At 37.8% G+C, this 15,854-nt stretch overlaps 6 protein-coding genes across 7 annotated transcripts; 2 read left to right on the top strand and 4 right to left on the bottom strand.

Annotated features, from left to right (window-relative positions):
• The first annotated feature begins 45 nt into the window (after window positions 1-45).
• LOC113669560 (centromere protein V) lies at window positions 46-1,876 on the top strand. The gene is made up of 3 exons (XM_027185616.2): window positions 46-184; window positions 764-833; window positions 1,207-1,876. Exons 1-3 carry the CDS (start codon window positions 84-86, stop codon window positions 1,447-1,449), a joined length of 414 nt encoding a protein of 137 aa, XP_027041417.2. The 5' UTR covers window positions 46-83; the 3' UTR covers window positions 1,450-1,876.
• On the bottom strand, window positions 880-3,321 carry LOC113669559 (centromere protein V-like). The gene is made up of 3 exons (XM_027185614.2): window positions 3,158-3,321; window positions 3,011-3,080; window positions 880-2,335 (listed from the first exon to the last, which is right to left on the bottom strand). Exons 1-3 carry the CDS (start codon window positions 3,253-3,255, stop codon window positions 2,078-2,080), a joined length of 426 nt encoding a protein of 141 aa, XP_027041415.2. The 5' UTR covers window positions 3,256-3,321; the 3' UTR covers window positions 880-2,077.
• On the bottom strand, window positions 3,134-6,455 carry LOC113669558 (centromere protein V-like). 2 transcript variants are annotated; one of them, XM_027185613.2, is made up of 4 exons: window positions 6,373-6,455; window positions 5,438-5,641; window positions 5,271-5,340; window positions 3,134-4,615 (listed from the first exon to the last, which is right to left on the bottom strand). In XM_027185613.2, the coding sequence occupies exons 2-4, from the start codon at window positions 5,533-5,535 to the stop codon at window positions 4,358-4,360; spliced, it is 426 nt and encodes a 141-aa protein (XP_027041414.2). In that variant the 5' UTR covers window positions 5,536-5,641; window positions 6,373-6,455; the 3' UTR covers window positions 3,134-4,357. The 2 variants fall into 2 exon arrangements, with proteins under 2 accessions (XP_027041414.2, XP_089046593.1); XM_089190467.1 differs by lacking the exons at window positions 5,271-5,340; window positions 6,373-6,455 and having other exon boundaries at window positions 3,871-4,615; window positions 5,438-5,680.
• Window positions 6,456-6,472: 17 nt separating this feature from the next.
• LOC113669556 (centromere protein V-like) lies at window positions 6,473-8,645 on the bottom strand. Its single transcript, XM_027185611.2, has 3 exons — window positions 8,373-8,645; window positions 8,132-8,201; window positions 6,473-7,433 (listed from the first exon to the last, which is right to left on the bottom strand). Exons 1-3 carry the CDS (start codon window positions 8,510-8,512, stop codon window positions 7,179-7,181), a joined length of 465 nt encoding a protein of 154 aa, XP_027041412.2. The 5' UTR covers window positions 8,513-8,645; the 3' UTR covers window positions 6,473-7,178.
• Window positions 8,646-8,982: 337 nt separating this feature from the next.
• Window positions 8,983-12,260, bottom strand: LOC113669552 (uncharacterized). Its single transcript, XM_027185607.2, has one exon. The coding sequence runs from the start codon at window positions 11,897-11,899 to the stop codon at window positions 10,814-10,816; it is 1,086 nt and encodes a 361-aa protein (XP_027041408.2). The 5' UTR covers window positions 11,900-12,260; the 3' UTR covers window positions 8,983-10,813.
• Window positions 12,224-14,853, top strand: LOC113669553 (uncharacterized). Its single transcript, XM_027185608.2, has 2 exons — window positions 12,224-12,560; window positions 12,840-14,853. The coding sequence occupies exon 2, from the start codon at window positions 12,968-12,970 to the stop codon at window positions 14,021-14,023; it is 1,056 nt and encodes a 351-aa protein (XP_027041409.2). The 5' UTR covers window positions 12,224-12,560; window positions 12,840-12,967; the 3' UTR covers window positions 14,024-14,853.
• The last annotated feature ends 1,001 nt before the right edge of the window (window positions 14,854-15,854 follow it).

Here is a 15,854-nt window from a genome sequence, read left to right as displayed (position 1 = left end):
ACGCGTTGGTATTTGACCCGCCCCGATCCCCGCCCCCAACTGGAACTCATTCTTTACCTAACTCATAAAGATTCACGGTCAAAATGGCGGATGAAAAGCTAGTAAAACATAAGGGTGGATGCCATTGTGGAAAGGTTCGATTTGAAGTGATGGCCCCAGCAATACTTCATGTGTACGACTGCAAGTAAGTTAAGACCTGGAAACTCTGATATGATCAGCCCATCCCAAATCTATGTAGAGACAATGGATTTTAGCAGACGTTGTCAGAGCTTCAAAGTTTGAAACAAAAAAGTTTCGAACTTTGAAACAAGTCCGATTCACAAATATGACTAAGTTACACTCTGTTGTGTCCGCCATCTCCTCACACCCACCGCCCTGATCTTAAAGAAAAAAACTAGCCTGATGTTCTGTAGACTCTTTTTCATTTCATTGCAAAATTAAATTTAGAATTTTTACCAGCTGATCTTTTATTATAGTGTTATCTCTCTGCCATCATAATAAAAAAAATTTACCAGTAAGATGCTTTTTGAAGGTCTCCTATCTCTTTAATAACCTGCTGCTCCAAGTAATTTCAAATCACTGATAACACCATTGGTCTTGATATAAATGTTAATTAACTTATAAAGAGTAGCTGAGGTTATTGACTATTTTTTTACTCTCTTGTGGATGTCAGTCTTCATTTTTGTCGAGCTGGGCAAAACAAGATTCCAAAAAATCATTTTACACCTTTTTGCTCCTTCATAACTTTCTTTTTGCTACACAGCTGCAGTATTTGCAAGAAGAAACAAAACAAGCATTTTATTGTTCCAAAGGATCATTTAACTTTGTTAGAGGTACATACTGTTACAGCAAGTTACCAATTAATCAAACTGTTCAAAACAAGTTACATGGCTTTTTATTGTTGAAAAAATACATCTGATCTTCTTAAGTAGTCTTTACAACTTGCCTTGGATGAATCTCAAATGCCTAAATTAAAACTAATGATGTGAAACACCAAAGTTATCCAATCATGTTTTTTAATAAGTTGAATATCATTGAATATCCATGTCTAATTGCAAATAGTGGTGCTGTGATAGGCTGTGATCCATAGATTGAGTTGTGAGAGCTAAGAGTTGACCAATGCCATTACTTCCATCCCTAGTACTTAAAGGGGTAATACTCTTGGCAAATCAATGATATATCAGTGGATAAATTTTTTTTCTCTAGGGTAAAGACAATTTAACCTGCTACACATTTAATACACATGCTGCAAAGCACCTTTTCTGCAAGACCTGTGGTGTGCAGAGTTTTTACATCCCTCGATCTAATCCAGATGGTTATGGAGTCATGCCTCATTGTTTAGATGAGGGTACAGTGGAGGATGTTGAAGTTGAGGATTGTGATGGTCAGAATTGGGAAAAGTTTATTGCTGAAAATCCTGGAATCAAAGAGCGATCAAAAAAGGAGTGACAGAAGCTTTCCTAATGGATAACCACAGAATGATACCATCTACACTATACTGAACCTGTTCCATTAGACCAGTCACAAATCTCCATAGGGATACATTGAACAGGTCCTAAGATAACCAAACTTATTATTATATTTTTCTAATGAAATATTTCCATTAGAAGCCTATTAGTGAAGATGATGTCCAGGCCTACAGACCTGTCACATTCCTCAAAAAACTCACCTTCTATGTAGAATTATATTTAGCTAAATTTGTACACTCAAATGAAAACATTTATCATCAATTTCTTGGTTTCCACACAACTTGGTTGTAATAAGAGTTTAACCCTTTATCTACCCTGATTAAGCAAGACAGGATTTCTCCTTACAATATCAATACAACATCAAGAAGACAAGTGATGAGAATAAAGAAAAATATCAATTAGAGGAATATTATTTGATTCAGTACCAAATTCTCTGAACTTACATCATGAGAATTGTATAGCAGACAGTGGGGGGAATTGCTTAGGAGATCTTAAGAGTGAAAGTGTTAATGAGAAGTTGCAATATAAAAGGTCCCATGATAAGTTGTCTATACATCCTTGCAGCAAAAATGATGTTGTTGATGATAAGTTACCAAATGAAGTTGGAACTACTCCACATTTTCTGTGAGATTTCTTGCCTTTGGATGTTCATCAAGGTATCTTTCCCAGTTCTGCCAGTCTAAAGCATCACATGGAACAACCTCTGCATTCTTTCTAGTTTCTTCTTCATCCAAACACTGCAGTGAAATGCCACGTCCCTCAGGATTTGAGCGAGGTTGGTAGAATGGGTGGATACCACAAGTGGAGCAAAAGTAGTGTTTAGCTTGGTGGGTGTTGAAGGTATAACAAGATATATGCCCCTCTCCCTTGGAAGAAAAAAATGATGACAATGAAGGGATAATTCGCTGATGAGTGTAAAAGCTGGGAAAGCAAGAAAAAACACAAGGGAGGAATCTCCCCTCACCCATCATTTATCACTTCATCCCAGACCCCCAACTATTTTTCCCTCTTGCTTTCTTGTTTGTCTCTACTGACTGAGATCCTGACTGTTAGAGTTTCCCTTTTAACATTCAAGGTTGCTAGGAAATTATGATCTACTCCAAATACAATTTTTGTCAACATAATCTGATGAAAGGGATGATAGTTTATCTGCTTATAAAAAAATTTGCCTGTCAAGGCTGTAAAAGCCAGGTGTTTATATTTGGGTCAAGAAACTGGTTGACAAGCATGAGCTGATTTGAGATCGAAGTTTCTGATCTGCACTGCAGGGGTGTAAATCATGCCCACTGAAACAGAGTTTACAGGAATAAACTCAAGACAGTTTCAGGAAAGTTACGTGCAAATGAGTTTGAATGTATCAGGTAAAGCTCATTTGCACCCTGAAAATACAACACTAAGGGCTTATGAATACTTGATGGAGGGGGTAAGCTGCCAAGAAGACCCCTCAGGGGAGACTTGAATCAGGGGTGGAGGGAGAACTTTCAATTTGTTATTATACCTACGCATCATTTAGCTTCATGAACTGGAGGAAACCTTCATACCTGTGTCAATTTAAAATTTTCTTTTGGAAGCCAGACGAGAAACATCCCTTTTTTCACACAAATGGTACAGCTGATGACAAATTAACAGTAAGAGACATATTATGTTCACGATCTGCTCCAATAAAGTCAAAAAATAGCTTGTATTACTTGCAGTCGTAAGCCTTCAGCACAGGTTTAGCTAAGACCTCGAAGCGAACTCTTCCACAATGACATCCTCCGGTGTGTCTAACAAGATTAACCGACATGAGCTACTAATAATTAAGAGAATTCAACCCGAACTTCTTCGCCACGGTATAAAACTATTTTGTGTTGGCTTCGCGGTCGGGCCAGTCCCTAAGACGGGCCGGTATGTCACGCAATTTGTCACGCAACCGAAATATCTGTTATTTCAACATTATAGTGATTCTTTTTACAACTGTAAAGCCAATCCCGGAAGTTTAAATGGCCTATTTTTAAGACGTTATTCATTGACGCGACTGTGACCTGGGTGATGAGCAGGATTTAGTGGGAAATTTGTGTTTTGTAATTCACCTGGTTGGGGACAACGCTGCAACATATTTGTTATCTAAGCTCGGACTTGTTTCTAATCTCCTTTCCTAGGTGGAAGCAGTTGGATTCATCGTGAATGTAACCTCCTGTACAACATAGCGCATGCTTTTTCTCTCTCTAGGGTAATGACAACCCTAAGTAACTTGCTATAAATTCAATACACATACTGCCAATATGACTGACACAGGTCTTCCTACCAAATTACCGCATAACGATATACCATCTACACTATACTGAACCTGTTCCATTAAATTGATCACAAATGACCATATGAGTACATTAAACAGTTCCTAAGTTAACAAAACTTAGTATTGTAAGTATTTAGTGTAATATTCCCTCAAAATTAACAGAGATGATGTCCGTGCCAGCAGGCCTGTGGCATTCTGCAGATGCTGCTACGTTAAATATTTTTTTGTTAAATTGTACACGCAAATTATACAATATAACACAGTATTTCTTGTGTTGAGATTTCTGTTAACTTATCTTTCCTTTACAACTTGGTTGTACAAGGAGTTTACCCCTCCAAACTAACACAAGAATGGGTCAAAGTCAATATGTGAGCAACTGTGCACCACCCCTCCCTTAACACAGCAACAGTCAACTGATTACAAGTTAGGGTTAAAGTTGGGTTTGGGGAGGGGTAGGTGCACAGTTGGTCAGATTCTGTCATTGATTCATGAGAATTGCATAGCATGCAGTAAAGAGAATTACCGATGAGATCTTGAGAATGAATGGGTTAACAGGAAGTTGTATGTCAGCTAATAATTCATCAACAACTGAATTAATTAAAATTGAATACTACTCCACATTTTCAGTGAGATTTCGGGCTTTTGGATGTTCATTAAGGTACTGTTCCCACTTCTCCCAGTTTGTAGCATCACATGGAACAACTTCTGCTTTCTTTTTAGTTTCTTCTTCATCCAAACACTGCAGTGAAATGCCACGTGCCTCAGGATTAGTGCGAGGTTGGTAGAATGGGTGGATGCCACAAGAGGAGCAAAAGTAGTGCTTAGCTTGGTGGGTGTTGAAAGTGTAACAGGATATATGCTCTCCTCCCTTGGAAGAAAAAGAAAATAATGAGAATGATGTCAATGTAGGGATGATAAGGGATTGAATTTAAAAGCAACCAAGAGATATTACAAGGGAGGGGGGGGGGGTAGAGGACTATCAAGAGGAAAGCAAGGACTCTCCCCTTGCCCCCTTACACATCCTTTTTCACTCCTTTCCAGACCCCCACCCAATTTTTGCTTAATTGCTTTTTTGTTCGTTTATGGTGACTGAGAACCTGACTTTAAATAGTCTCCCTATGAACACCCAGGGTTCTTGTGAAAGTATAATCACTTTAAAAGAATTATCTCTATATGATTTGTTGAAGGCAATGATGCTTGAACCAGTTTTGAAAAAATGTTGTAGTCAAGGCTGTTCTGACATTCTGTGGGCATGAGAATCACGCTTTAGTTGCAGAGAATATCCCTGGTACAATCACAAGATTGTTATGTGCAAAGAGAGTTGGAATTTATCAAGTATAGCTTATCTTGCCATGGAAATAAAACAACAACACAGAAAATACTTCGAGTTTAAAAAAACTTAATGAAAGGGGTAATCTCCAGGAGGAACCCCTCTGGGGGGCTTGTATTGGGGGTGGAGTTGGGGCTTACCTAATTATGTCAACCGGTCACTTTGCATGATGCACTGGTGAAATTCTTCATACCTGCGTTAGTTTGAAATATTCCTTTGGGAGACAGACGAGAAGCATCCCTTTTTTCACACAAATGGTACAGCTGATGACAATTATGAAAAAATTAGAGGTAGATTATGTACAAAACCCACTCCGTTACATGTCAAATCTAAAAAAACTTAAAAATAGCGTCCTCTTACTTGCAATCGTAAGCCTTCAGCACGGGTTTAGCTAAGATCTCGAAGCGAACTCTTCCACAGTGACATCCTCCGGTGTGTTTAACAAGATCAGTAGACATGATTTACAAGAAATTAGGAGGACTCACCTCAAAATTCTTCGCCTCGGTTACTAGTTTACGTTGGCTATGCATCCGGGCCACTAGTAACTCACGCAATCTGTTTTAGCTAAAATAAGTCACGCAATGAAATTACTTGTTGACTGAAGTTATAGCTGTTTTCACGCAGGCGTTCCTTGACGTGATTTGAATTAGGTGAAAAGTAGGATAAATAGAGTAATTTGCTCTATTAAAAAGACAAAAATAAAATAAAAGAATTTGAAATTGCTTTGAATGGAAAATTTCGCAGCAGTACATTGTTTAACTGAATTGCGGATTGTTTCTTATCTCTTCTGTCTTAAGGAAGCTGGTCGACTCATCGTGAATTTTCAAAATTCCTTTATAATACAGCACACCGCGCTTGTCCTATCTAATTTTCATTTTGCCATCAAGGTATATCTAACAGATACCGTGTTGCCTGGTCTGTAAGAGATCACCGATGACGTCAAAATGTGGCAAGAACTGAGAAGGTGGCGCAGCAGGAAGGGGAGAGGAGGCTGGGAACGTTTGGGGTGGGTGAGGGAGGGGAGGCTTAAAAGCAAGATCGTGACATCTTGTTCAAATCAACTTCAGTCAATAATTTACAAACTCGGGTTATGAATTGATTATAAGTTTTAAACAAATTACTTCAAATTTGCAAACTTTAGAAGGGGAAAACTCTTTTTTTTTTTTTTAAAAAAGGTCACAAACATAGGTCTAATAGCTGTACATACAAGTGATAATTTCTTTCCTGAGGGGAAATCAACTTCAGCAAAATGAAAATTTAGGTCTTGTGACTTAAAAACAATAACCAAAAAATACCTTTTTCTTGCTCAAAAGGGTATTGAGTTTTTGCAATTTTTTCAACAAAATACAGTACTTCCATCTGTTACCCTGTACATAAAACAAAGTGAAAAGAACATTTTTGTCCAAGTATTATTTATTTTCAAACATCCAAAACCAATTTTAAAAAAATATCACATCAATGTACAGATGGTAAGCCAGCATTTAAGTCATCACGTGGGGAACCAGAGACCCAAAAACTACTTCTCAGAGTGTGGCTTAAAATAAATAATCACTTCCAACTATATAAACAATGAAAATACTGTTTGATATTCAAATAATTTACATACAACAAATTTGATATCATTCTTTGGCCTCACACAGCTAAGTAGCAGCATTATAACAGCACATCATGAGGTTGTTGTAGATTTGAACACTATGGGCAAATCTTATCAACTCCTAACTACCTCCTGAACATTTCCCATGGAACATTCTCAAGGGGTGCAACCTACAATACTACCTGAATGAGTATGTAACAACAGACATGGTTATACAGTTCTTGATACTCAAAAGACTCAAGAAAAAAAGCAGGGTATAAAATCTAGCCCCTTAACCCTTAGAGTTGTACAATCAGGTTGCCAATTTACCCTCTTGGTAGCTCAACTGTCACTCCTTGTGAAGAAGTTAAAAGAATTTGGCTTAATACCAAAACAATGATTCTTAAGCCTCTTGAAAAGGAAGTCTTTCTGGACCAGAAGTCTTATAGTCAATAGTCAGCTAAGGCCATGGTGGTATATTTCCATCCAGAGTTCCCTTTTATTGCCCCCAACCCCTGACTCTTGGTGCTACTGCACATTGTCAGTGTAGTTTGAGGCACCTGGATGTTCCATCAAGTACTTTTCCCAATTTTCCCAGTCAAGGGCATTAATAACGACTGTATCAATTTTTTGTACAGTTCCTCCATCCAGATAATGTAGTGAAATGCCATAAGCCTTAGGATTACTGCGAGGTTGATAGAATGCATGAATTCCACATGTTGTACAGAAATAGTGTTTAGCTTGATGGGTGTTATAAGTGTAACAAGAGATGTGGCCTTCACCCTAAAAACAAAAGAAAAACAAACTCATAACCATTGAATCACCAAAATGCCAATTGGGCAGGGAGAATCTGCACACCAGTTGCAGTAAAATCAGATTTGCATTAACAAGCAATAATTGGATGAGGTTGAACATATCATGAATTATCAAAGCAGAGGTGGCAGACTTATCTGCCAAAGCCAAAGGCTGAGGCAGATAACACAGACACAAGGTTTGATAATTCATGATATCAAGTGAAAAACAAATTTAACATTTTTTAAACAACCTGCAACAAAACACTGAAAAAAAGTTTAAGAACACTACAAGGACTAAAGGCTTGCTAACTAGGCAGAATTGAAACTCAACTTGATAAATGCAATATCTGCTGCAGATATTTCATTTTTATGTCAAAGTCACACACTATTGTATATTGATTGAATGTTCTTAACCAATCAGATTTTCATAGTAAGTCTAATGCATGTAATAGGCTTGATGAATAGAGTCAGGACAGGAGATCATCCTTTTTATCACAAGTAGGTGATGACAGTTTTATTGTTGAAAACTTGTTGATTAAAAATGTATCAACTCACACAGCCCTAACGTCGTGTTCACCTCATATCTCAGAAAAATATGTATTTACAATTGAGTTATACACTACAAACACTGCATACTCAAATTTAACAAACGTGTGAAAGATATGTTGGATACATAATTTTATATACCTGGAGAAGTTTAAAGTATTCTTCAGGAACAAGAACAGGTGTGATCCCTTTCTTCACACATATGGTGCAACTAATGAAAACACTTGTAAGTTAGTGTCAAACATATGGATTTTTCGCATAAATATCATGAATAGTGCAATTTAATTGGCTTCGCAGCTTGCTACCTACTCCTCGACTGTCGAGCTCATAATCACAAATTGTTAAACCATGTAAAACAAACTCAGTAAAAAGGAACATTTACTTGCATTTCCAAGCCTTCAGCACGGGTTTAGCTGAGATCTCGAAGCGAACTTTGCCACAGTGACAACCTCCGATGTGTTTAACAAGATCGACAGCCATCACAAATAGTAGCCGAATTCTTGGGTGGTTCTTTGAGTCCATGAAAACCTTCAAAACTAAGGGATGGCATATGTTGCTTATTTTTTTCAGGTTACCTAGTTCCCAGGATCCCACGGGACTGACGGCTTAAGAGAAGGGACGACATACCTTAAGCTTCGAAATCGTTCCTTGTCTGAAAATTGTTAAACTACCGACGACAGCATACAATTTTTCTACCGCATTTTTAATGATTTCTCAGCAGCAGCAGCTTCTTTCCAATGGTTGTCTCTCATCTACTTACCTTTTAAACCACAGGAGTGATGAAAATCTCACTTCCCCCAACAATTACAAGAAATTATTCCACTGCACAGTTGATGGAGATAGGCAAACCAGCCAACTAGATGGTGCAATCTCTATTAAGCTTGATATAAAATCAAATTCTCCAAACTCCTTTTGAGGGAAAAGTGTTGAATCAAATGGGAAGAGACTATCACTGATCTTGAGACTACAGTGTACATGGCTAAGAGATTCTATTCCATTCTAAACAGTTAACCTTTTAATTTCACCTTAGCCCTTTCTTAAAATAAGGACTACATAAGGACTACAATATAATTTAAATAATTTCATAAGTTTTAACAATAACTATTCCATGCTGCAGCTTAATAGTGGCAGTCTCAACTCATGGTTGTTTAACTAATATCATTACATCTATCTGAATAATAGGACTGCTCCAAAACATGATATGCACCAATAAAAGAGAAAAAAACTGATAGTGTTTTTACAAAGAACATCCATTGACCCAAAAGGATGCAAAGCTACCTTATTTTCTGGGTAAACTTGCTGTATTGCATGGCAAAGGGCACTTTTAGAGTGAGTGTACACCAAAACCTAAGTAATAATCACGGCTAATCAGGAGCATATTTTGCAAGGAGCCAATGAGAAATCAAAAGAAAAACATATAGCTCTCACATTACTTTTGCCAGTTATGAAAAATTTGCAATGATTTTGCAATCTCTAAAACATATGTGATGCAATGTTTGATTAGAAACCTCTTAAACTGCAAAGCTATAGCAATTGAAGATGTTAAACCCTCACTTCTGTTGAGGATTGATTGATTAACTAATCAGAATACCTGATCTCGTACAAATTTATCATTATTACTTAATGACAAGCTCTGTTTGTACTACCTTTATAATTTTGCTTGCTGTGTATGGCTTAAAAATTCATCTCCTTCTTTAAGAAGTATAAAAGTACTTAAGTATCCTCAAGGTAAACCTCTACAAAAATGAATTGATGGAAGACAAAAAGATCAAGTTCCAGTCACTTTAGACACAGCTGACTTTAAATTAAACTACAGTTCCACTCAGTAGTAAGTTAACAGTCCTTTGAAACTTAATTGTGGATACTTGATCCTTTATATGCAAAACTATTTCATAAAATGTGCAAGACAGCATTACCTATATATCAAATTGCTTATCACAGAGCCAATGAAAAACTAGAATCTACTTTTCTCTCATAACTATCTCCTTACCTTCCTAAATTATAAACATAGAAGCCCTTTCACTTCCAATATTTCAGTATCAATTCTATTTACTCTGTGTAACACATTTCTTATGATTCCAAAGCTGACAAGTTGGTGATGAATCAAGCAATATCCTCTACTTTGATTATTCTCTTTCTCCTCGTCACCTCTCTAATGAACAATGTAATAAAGCAAAGGCACAATCATTTGTTGATATTTCTTGGAAGTGAAAGGGTCAGTTTGTTTGTGATTTACTATGTTGTCAAGCCGTCATATGAGGGGTCTACTTTGAGAGGGTAGCAAAGGGTCTAGATGTGAAGTGAGATTAAAGCCAAAATTAAGTCAAACATGATGTGTGAACCCTGGTTTTTTTTTTTTCATTTTGTGAAAGCCTCAACATCTCCCTGAAACTTTGCTCCAAGAAGAGAGCTTTGAAATTCACCCCTTTGAATTTGAAATGTATAAAATGCTGTTAAAAGTATATATGATTTGGAATTTCTCTAAAATTTGGGCATAAATGGGATCAGGACCCTCCCCCCCCCTTTGCTACCCTACTTTCACATCTCTTCTAGTATAGGCTTTTATGACCAAATTACAATGGGTTCACTTACCTCACTTACCCCAGTATGACCTACACAAGGACAATTTTTTTTACAATCAAAGGCTTGTTTAGTTGGTGGTCATTTCCTCATCTTGTGATGTTAATGTTTGATTTAGGGGTGATATTGTAGGGAAAAATTACCGATAGATGCTAGTCACTCTAACTGGCCAAAGGGTTTATTGGAAACCTGTTGACGTGCTTTGTCTATCCCTACAATTTCAGTTTACAAATAGTACTTGAATTATGCATTAGCTCCATGATCTTGTTCTCTGTTTTCTATGACTGTCACCTCCATATCATCATCATCATCCTCTGGTTTGGGACTTGGTACCTCATCCCGCCTGATATATGTAGCTCCCAGCAATGATGGGTTTGGACAGCAACAGGTTCTCTGCATTGCCAGAATCAGTGACTTCCTAAACTTCCTTAAACGCCAGGCAAAAACAAAAGGATCCATGGCAAACTTCCACAACAGGAAAAGCTGGGCAATCATCAATGCAATATACCCGTTCAATGTAAAGTTGAACAGCACTAGGGCTAAAGTTATACAGAATGGCCAAACAGTTATGATCAACATTGCTGTCAAGATCAATGTTCCATACACAAAATCTTTTTCAGCCTGTCGTCTCCGCTGTTCTGACTCAGTAGCTTCTGCAGAAAGTCCTTCCTGTCCTGTATTTTCCCCTAAATCAGCATTTCGATGTCGTTCAGCCAGCTTACGGAACTGGAAGTAAATGGCTATGTACAGCACTAGAAGGGCAATAGTCAACAGTGTTACATGCAGTATCAAGTCCGTCAAGATGTAGGCGAAGTCATCAACATCAAACATTTCAGGCAGCAATGCGAAAAATATTGCATAAATCCAAATGAAAACCACTCCGTTGCGCGCAGATTTTGGGCTTACGAACTTGTCGTAAATTCTGGGGCTGTTTATCAGTAAATACTGAATAATCCCCAGTCCTAACATAATGAGGAAGGATGCGTTCATAGTGAAAAATGAAAAAGCTTGAGCGAAGCGAAGAAATTTCCACACGTCTTCTGAATCGGAGGTGTAGGCCCAGAGATAGAAAACCACATAAGCTGGCTCCACGATCAAACCAGTCAGGAAATTGGCGCTTGTCAAGCCAGCGATGAAGATCGCCGACGGAGTTCGAAGACACTGGAGCGGGTCTTTGTAATACGTAAACAGAAACACGCCATTGCTAATAACTGTTGTTATAGCAAGTACAAACAAAACCATGATGGAAAACGCTTCTACCATGAAGTAGACATGATAATCTTCAGAGTATGTAGAATTTGTGGCATTTGTAAGATTGGATGAATTCATGACTTGTTTGCGGAAAATATTCAGCCAGCGCCTAAGTTACAGATCTGATATAACAGCTGGACGACAGCAAATTCAGAGCTTTAACACTTCCTCGGAGGGTTATTTTCAAAGCAATTCTTTAGCAACCACTGTTAGAGGGAAGAGTCTTCGAGATCTATTTCGTAACGGCGAAGTTACCCAAGCATTGTGACTATATGATCAAAGATGGAAAATTGCAGCTTGCAAGCTGCGCACTACTGATCCGCCCACGCCAAATGCCGTCGGGACCTGGGTGAAAGTCACGCAAACGTATCCGATGAGGTTGTGTGACTAAAGAATAACAAAAAAAAAAAGTTGTAGATGAAAAATGTCTTTCATATTTCTTTACTTTCAGCAACAAAAGCATATCTCGTAAATTATATTAATAAGAATGACCTCTGCTATGGAGAAGATAGCACTGTTCAACAGATGTTCCTTATAATTCCAAATTCGTTAGAAGTCACCCAATAATGTTCTTTCACTGTTGGCGTCAGTGAAAGCGAAGACAAACAACCGAACAAAAGAACAAATAAACAAAGAAAGTGTATTTGCAGCCTTGCCTTCAGATTGCTGTCGCGTGATCGCTCCCTAAAACTCGTATAATACAGGACAGGCATTTCGAATCCTGGAAACCGCAGCTGAGGTTTGTAAATTATTAAGATCTTAGCTTTTGATGGTTTTTCGCCTCAAGTTTCACCGCAGTCATTACCGAACAAATATTAATAATAAATAAGTTTTTTTTCCTCTAAAAGTAAAATAATCATTTCTTTGTTTCTTCTGTATATTTGCAGAACAATCAATTCCTTAGGTCCGAATAATGTTGACGAATTTCAATGCCCGAAGCATCTAAACATTGCGGGCAAAAGGGGCAAAAGTATTTGATCTCTAATTTCTCATATGAATACTGAACTATTATTTTTAGTGAGGAGTCTCATTTCCGCGTCTGCCGGAACGAAGCTGAGTTCGTAGAGAAGTGGACCACGTACAAGCTTTATTTGGTTCTTACGTCCCTTTCAAAGACCCTCTCGTGTTTTCATAGCCGAAGAAGATATGTCAAGTTCATCGAATGCGACATATTCCTCCAGCGGTCCCCATGAGGACTTCGACATTTACTACGAGATAGACGTAGCCTCCATCGTTGTCATGCTGTTCTTAGCTGTTGTAACGGTTATCAGTAATGGGGCTTTTTTATGGACTTTCTACAAAGATCCACTAAAATGTCTCCGAAAGCCGTCTGCAATTTTCATCTCCGGTTTGACGAGCGCTAACTTTGTGAGCGGCCTGATTGTGGAGCCATCTTTTGTGGCGTTCTATTTCCGACATTTCCTCTCGCACTCAGCGGAATTTCTTCAGTACTTCAGTGTTGCGCAGTTGTTTGCTTTTATGACCACAACTACCTCATTCCTCGTTACTTTGGCACTGGCGATAGTTCAATACTTACTTATCAAGTTTCCCAGCAGTTATCAGAAAATCGTGAGCCCTGTATCAGCATTTGTCGGCGTACTTTCCATTTGGATTTATTCGTTAATTTTTGGCTTGATTCCATTGATGTCTACGGTCAACAGATTTGCATATGTGTTGACGAACCTTGTACTTCATATAATGATACCGACTGTTTTACTTGTAATCTTGTACATAGCTATTTATTTGGAGTTTCGGAGTCGTTTTCAAGTTAACTCTGACAGAAGAATGGAAGTACAACAAGCCTCATTTCAACTCACAGAATCCGAGGAACAGCGACGAAAAGCAGAAAAGGATTTCGCCGTCGGAACGTTCATTTTGACCTTTGTACTAATAATTCTTGTTTGGCCATTTTGTGTGTCTCTGTACATGGTGAACTGTTGTTTCACAGTGAGAACAGCTTTAGCAGTGAGAATCGCTCAACTTTTCTTACTGTGCAAGTTTGCCGTGGATCCGTTCCTGTTTGCTTGGCGTTTTCAAAAGTATAGGAAGTCGTTGTTTCTAGCAATGCAAAGTATCTGTTTTTGTTTCAAGCCGACGTTACCGCGCGCCATAATTGTCAGAAAAAATGAAAAAACCAGTCCTAAAACAGATGAGGATGATGATGATGAAGAGGGACTCGAAGTAACTGTCGTGAGGGACTGATTAAGATTAACACTTTTAAAAGATTGATATAAGATAAGGCTAATCTGTGACTAATCTTCTCAGGCGTTCTATGGGATGTCACGCAACATTCCTCACAAAAGGGGCTTTATTCGAGGCAGAATTATGTGACATCTTTAACGGCTTTAGAAGAGTATAATGTTTGGCAAACGCCACATATATAATTCAGGAATATTAGTAGATCTCTTGCATGAAGAACGTAGAGGGCAAATTCTAATAAATAGTGGTATATCTTAGAATGGTTTTAGAATGTCTAGGGATGTCAATTCTTGCTTTCACGCATTCAAAGCCATGTTTGTGATCAGTAACCCTATTACTTTCAAGTTGATCAATGTTGGTATGTCCTGCATTTATTTGACGAGTAGAATCATTAAAATCATTCTTTTCAATTGTTTTGTAGAGGAACTCTAACGCTTGGCGGAAAGAGTAATATTCCTGTTAAAATGATTTTTATTTTATTTATCTATTCCTGACAAAATTACTGTACAAGACTTTACACAGTCTAGCGATACATTATTTTACGCTAGAATGGTGCAGTACACTAAAAAACTACCCTACCATATTACTAATACTAGCACATAATAATTACTACATTACAACATAGAGATTACAATACATCAGTGAACACTATAATTCATCAATACTACTATTCAATAGTTACAGTTGTATTTTACAAAAACTATGATGAGTTAACAACATATTCCTGTCCGATGCAATGTTCTGCCCTATTTAGTGGGTTGCTTTTATCTTGGCTATGAACACCTACCTATAAAGACAGATATTGCATTTATATGAATAAAATTCAGCTTATAATATAAGGTGTTTCAGATATAATGTAGTCTTCAGCAGTATCAAAACATCCAAAAATAACTTGTTCTGGTGTTACAGCTAGAGTTACTACATTGGTCAATAGTAAGATGAAATACAGTGCCAAAATGATTTTGTTGCATTAAGGGATTCTACCTCTGATTTGCAAAGGCGCAGAGAGGTGAGTCGATCTTTTTAAATTTGAAAAGGTTTTGTGGGATATTGATCAAATGAAGCCTTTAAGTGCTACTGTGGTTCTTTCTTTATCCACTCCGAGCTTTCGCCGTTCTACGGCATCATCAGGGAGGACGATAAAATATTTGCGCAATGGTTTTAAACGTTGGAGGTGCCACTGTAAATTAGCATAGTGTAAAACTAGCCAGTAGGACGCATGAAAACTAGTGCCGTAAAAATATGTTCTAAAATATGTGTTAAAAACAGTTAATTAAAATAGCTCATTAAAATAGAAGATCGTTAAGTTCAGTGCATTCCTAACGGGAGTTCAGTCCCGGTTTGTGCTTTCTGATGTAATACGCTTCGTACAATCGCAGACTGACACGACACGATTCCTACATGATCGAACAAAAGAACACTTGACCAACGACAACTCGTCGGTAAAAAAACATCTCACAACACACCATCGCAACAACAGCCATAACATTGAAGTCAAAGTAATCACGCGTGAAAATGACCCCGTCAATCTGCGATTGTACGAAGCGTATTACATCAGAAAGCACAAGCCGGGACTGAACTCCCGTGAGGAATGCACTGAACTTAACGATCTTCTATTTTAATGAGCTATTTTAATTAACTGTTTTTAACACATATTTTAGAACATTTTATCACGCCATTAGTTTTCATGCGTCCTACTAGCTAGTTTTGCACTATGCTAATTTACAGGGGCACCTCTAACGTTTAAAACCATAGCGCAAATATTTTATCGTCCTCCCTGATGATGCCATAGAACGGCGAAAGCTCGGAGTGAATAAAGAAAGAACCACAGTAG

This window comes from Pocillopora damicornis, chromosome 12 (assembly GCF_964200805.1).
Source record: "Pocillopora damicornis chromosome 12, jaPocDami1.2, whole genome shotgun sequence".
NCBI classification, from domain to species: domain Eukaryota; kingdom Metazoa; phylum Cnidaria; class Anthozoa; order Scleractinia; family Pocilloporidae; genus Pocillopora; species Pocillopora damicornis.
This window is presented reverse-complemented; position numbering and strand designations above follow the sequence as displayed.

Coding starts and splice junctions, on each gene's coding strand:
- LOC113669552 (XM_027185607.2), bottom strand. CDS start 11,899: ATGAATTCATCCAATCTTACAAATGCCACAAATTCTACATACTCTGAA.
- LOC113669558 (XM_027185613.2), bottom strand. CDS start 5,535: ATGTCTACTGATCTTGTTAAACACACCGGAGGATGTCACTGTGGAAGA. Junction 5,341..5,437: donor CTGAAGGCTTACGATTGCAA/GTAAGAGGACGC, acceptor AATTGTCATCAG/CTGTACCATTTGTGTGAAAA. Junction 4,616..5,270: donor AATATTTCAAACTAACGCAG/GTATGAAGAATT, acceptor TTTTCTTCCAAG/GGAGGAGAGCATATATCCTG.
- LOC113669553 (XM_027185608.2), top strand. CDS start 12,968: ATGTCAAGTTCATCGAATGCGACATATTCCTCCAGCGGTCCCCATGAG.
- LOC113669560 (XM_027185616.2), top strand. CDS start 84: ATGGCGGATGAAAAGCTAGTAAAACATAAGGGTGGATGCCATTGTGGA. Junction 185..763: donor CTTCATGTGTACGACTGCAA/GTAAGTTAAGAC, acceptor TTTGCTACACAG/CTGCAGTATTTGCAAGAAGA. Junction 834..1,206: donor ATCATTTAACTTTGTTAGAG/GTACATACTGTT, acceptor TTTTTTCTCTAG/GGTAAAGACAATTTAACCTG.
- LOC113669556 (XM_027185611.2), bottom strand. CDS start 8,512: ATGGACTCAAAGAACCACCCAAGAATTCGGCTACTATTTGTGATGGCT. Junction 8,202..8,372: donor CTGAAGGCTTGGAAATGCAA/GTAAATGTTCCT, acceptor TGTTTTCATTAG/TTGCACCATATGTGTGAAGA. Junction 7,434..8,131: donor AATACTTTAAACTTCTCCAG/GTATATAAAATT, acceptor TTTTGTTTTTAG/GGTGAAGGCCACATCTCTTG.
- LOC113669559 (XM_027185614.2), bottom strand. CDS start 3,255: ATGTCGGTTAATCTTGTTAGACACACCGGAGGATGTCATTGTGGAAGA. Junction 3,081..3,157: donor CTGAAGGCTTACGACTGCAA/GTAATACAAGCT, acceptor ATTTGTCATCAG/CTGTACCATTTGTGTGAAAA. Junction 2,336..3,010: donor AAAATTTTAAATTGACACAG/GTATGAAGGTTT, acceptor TTTTCTTCCAAG/GGAGAGGGGCATATATCTTG.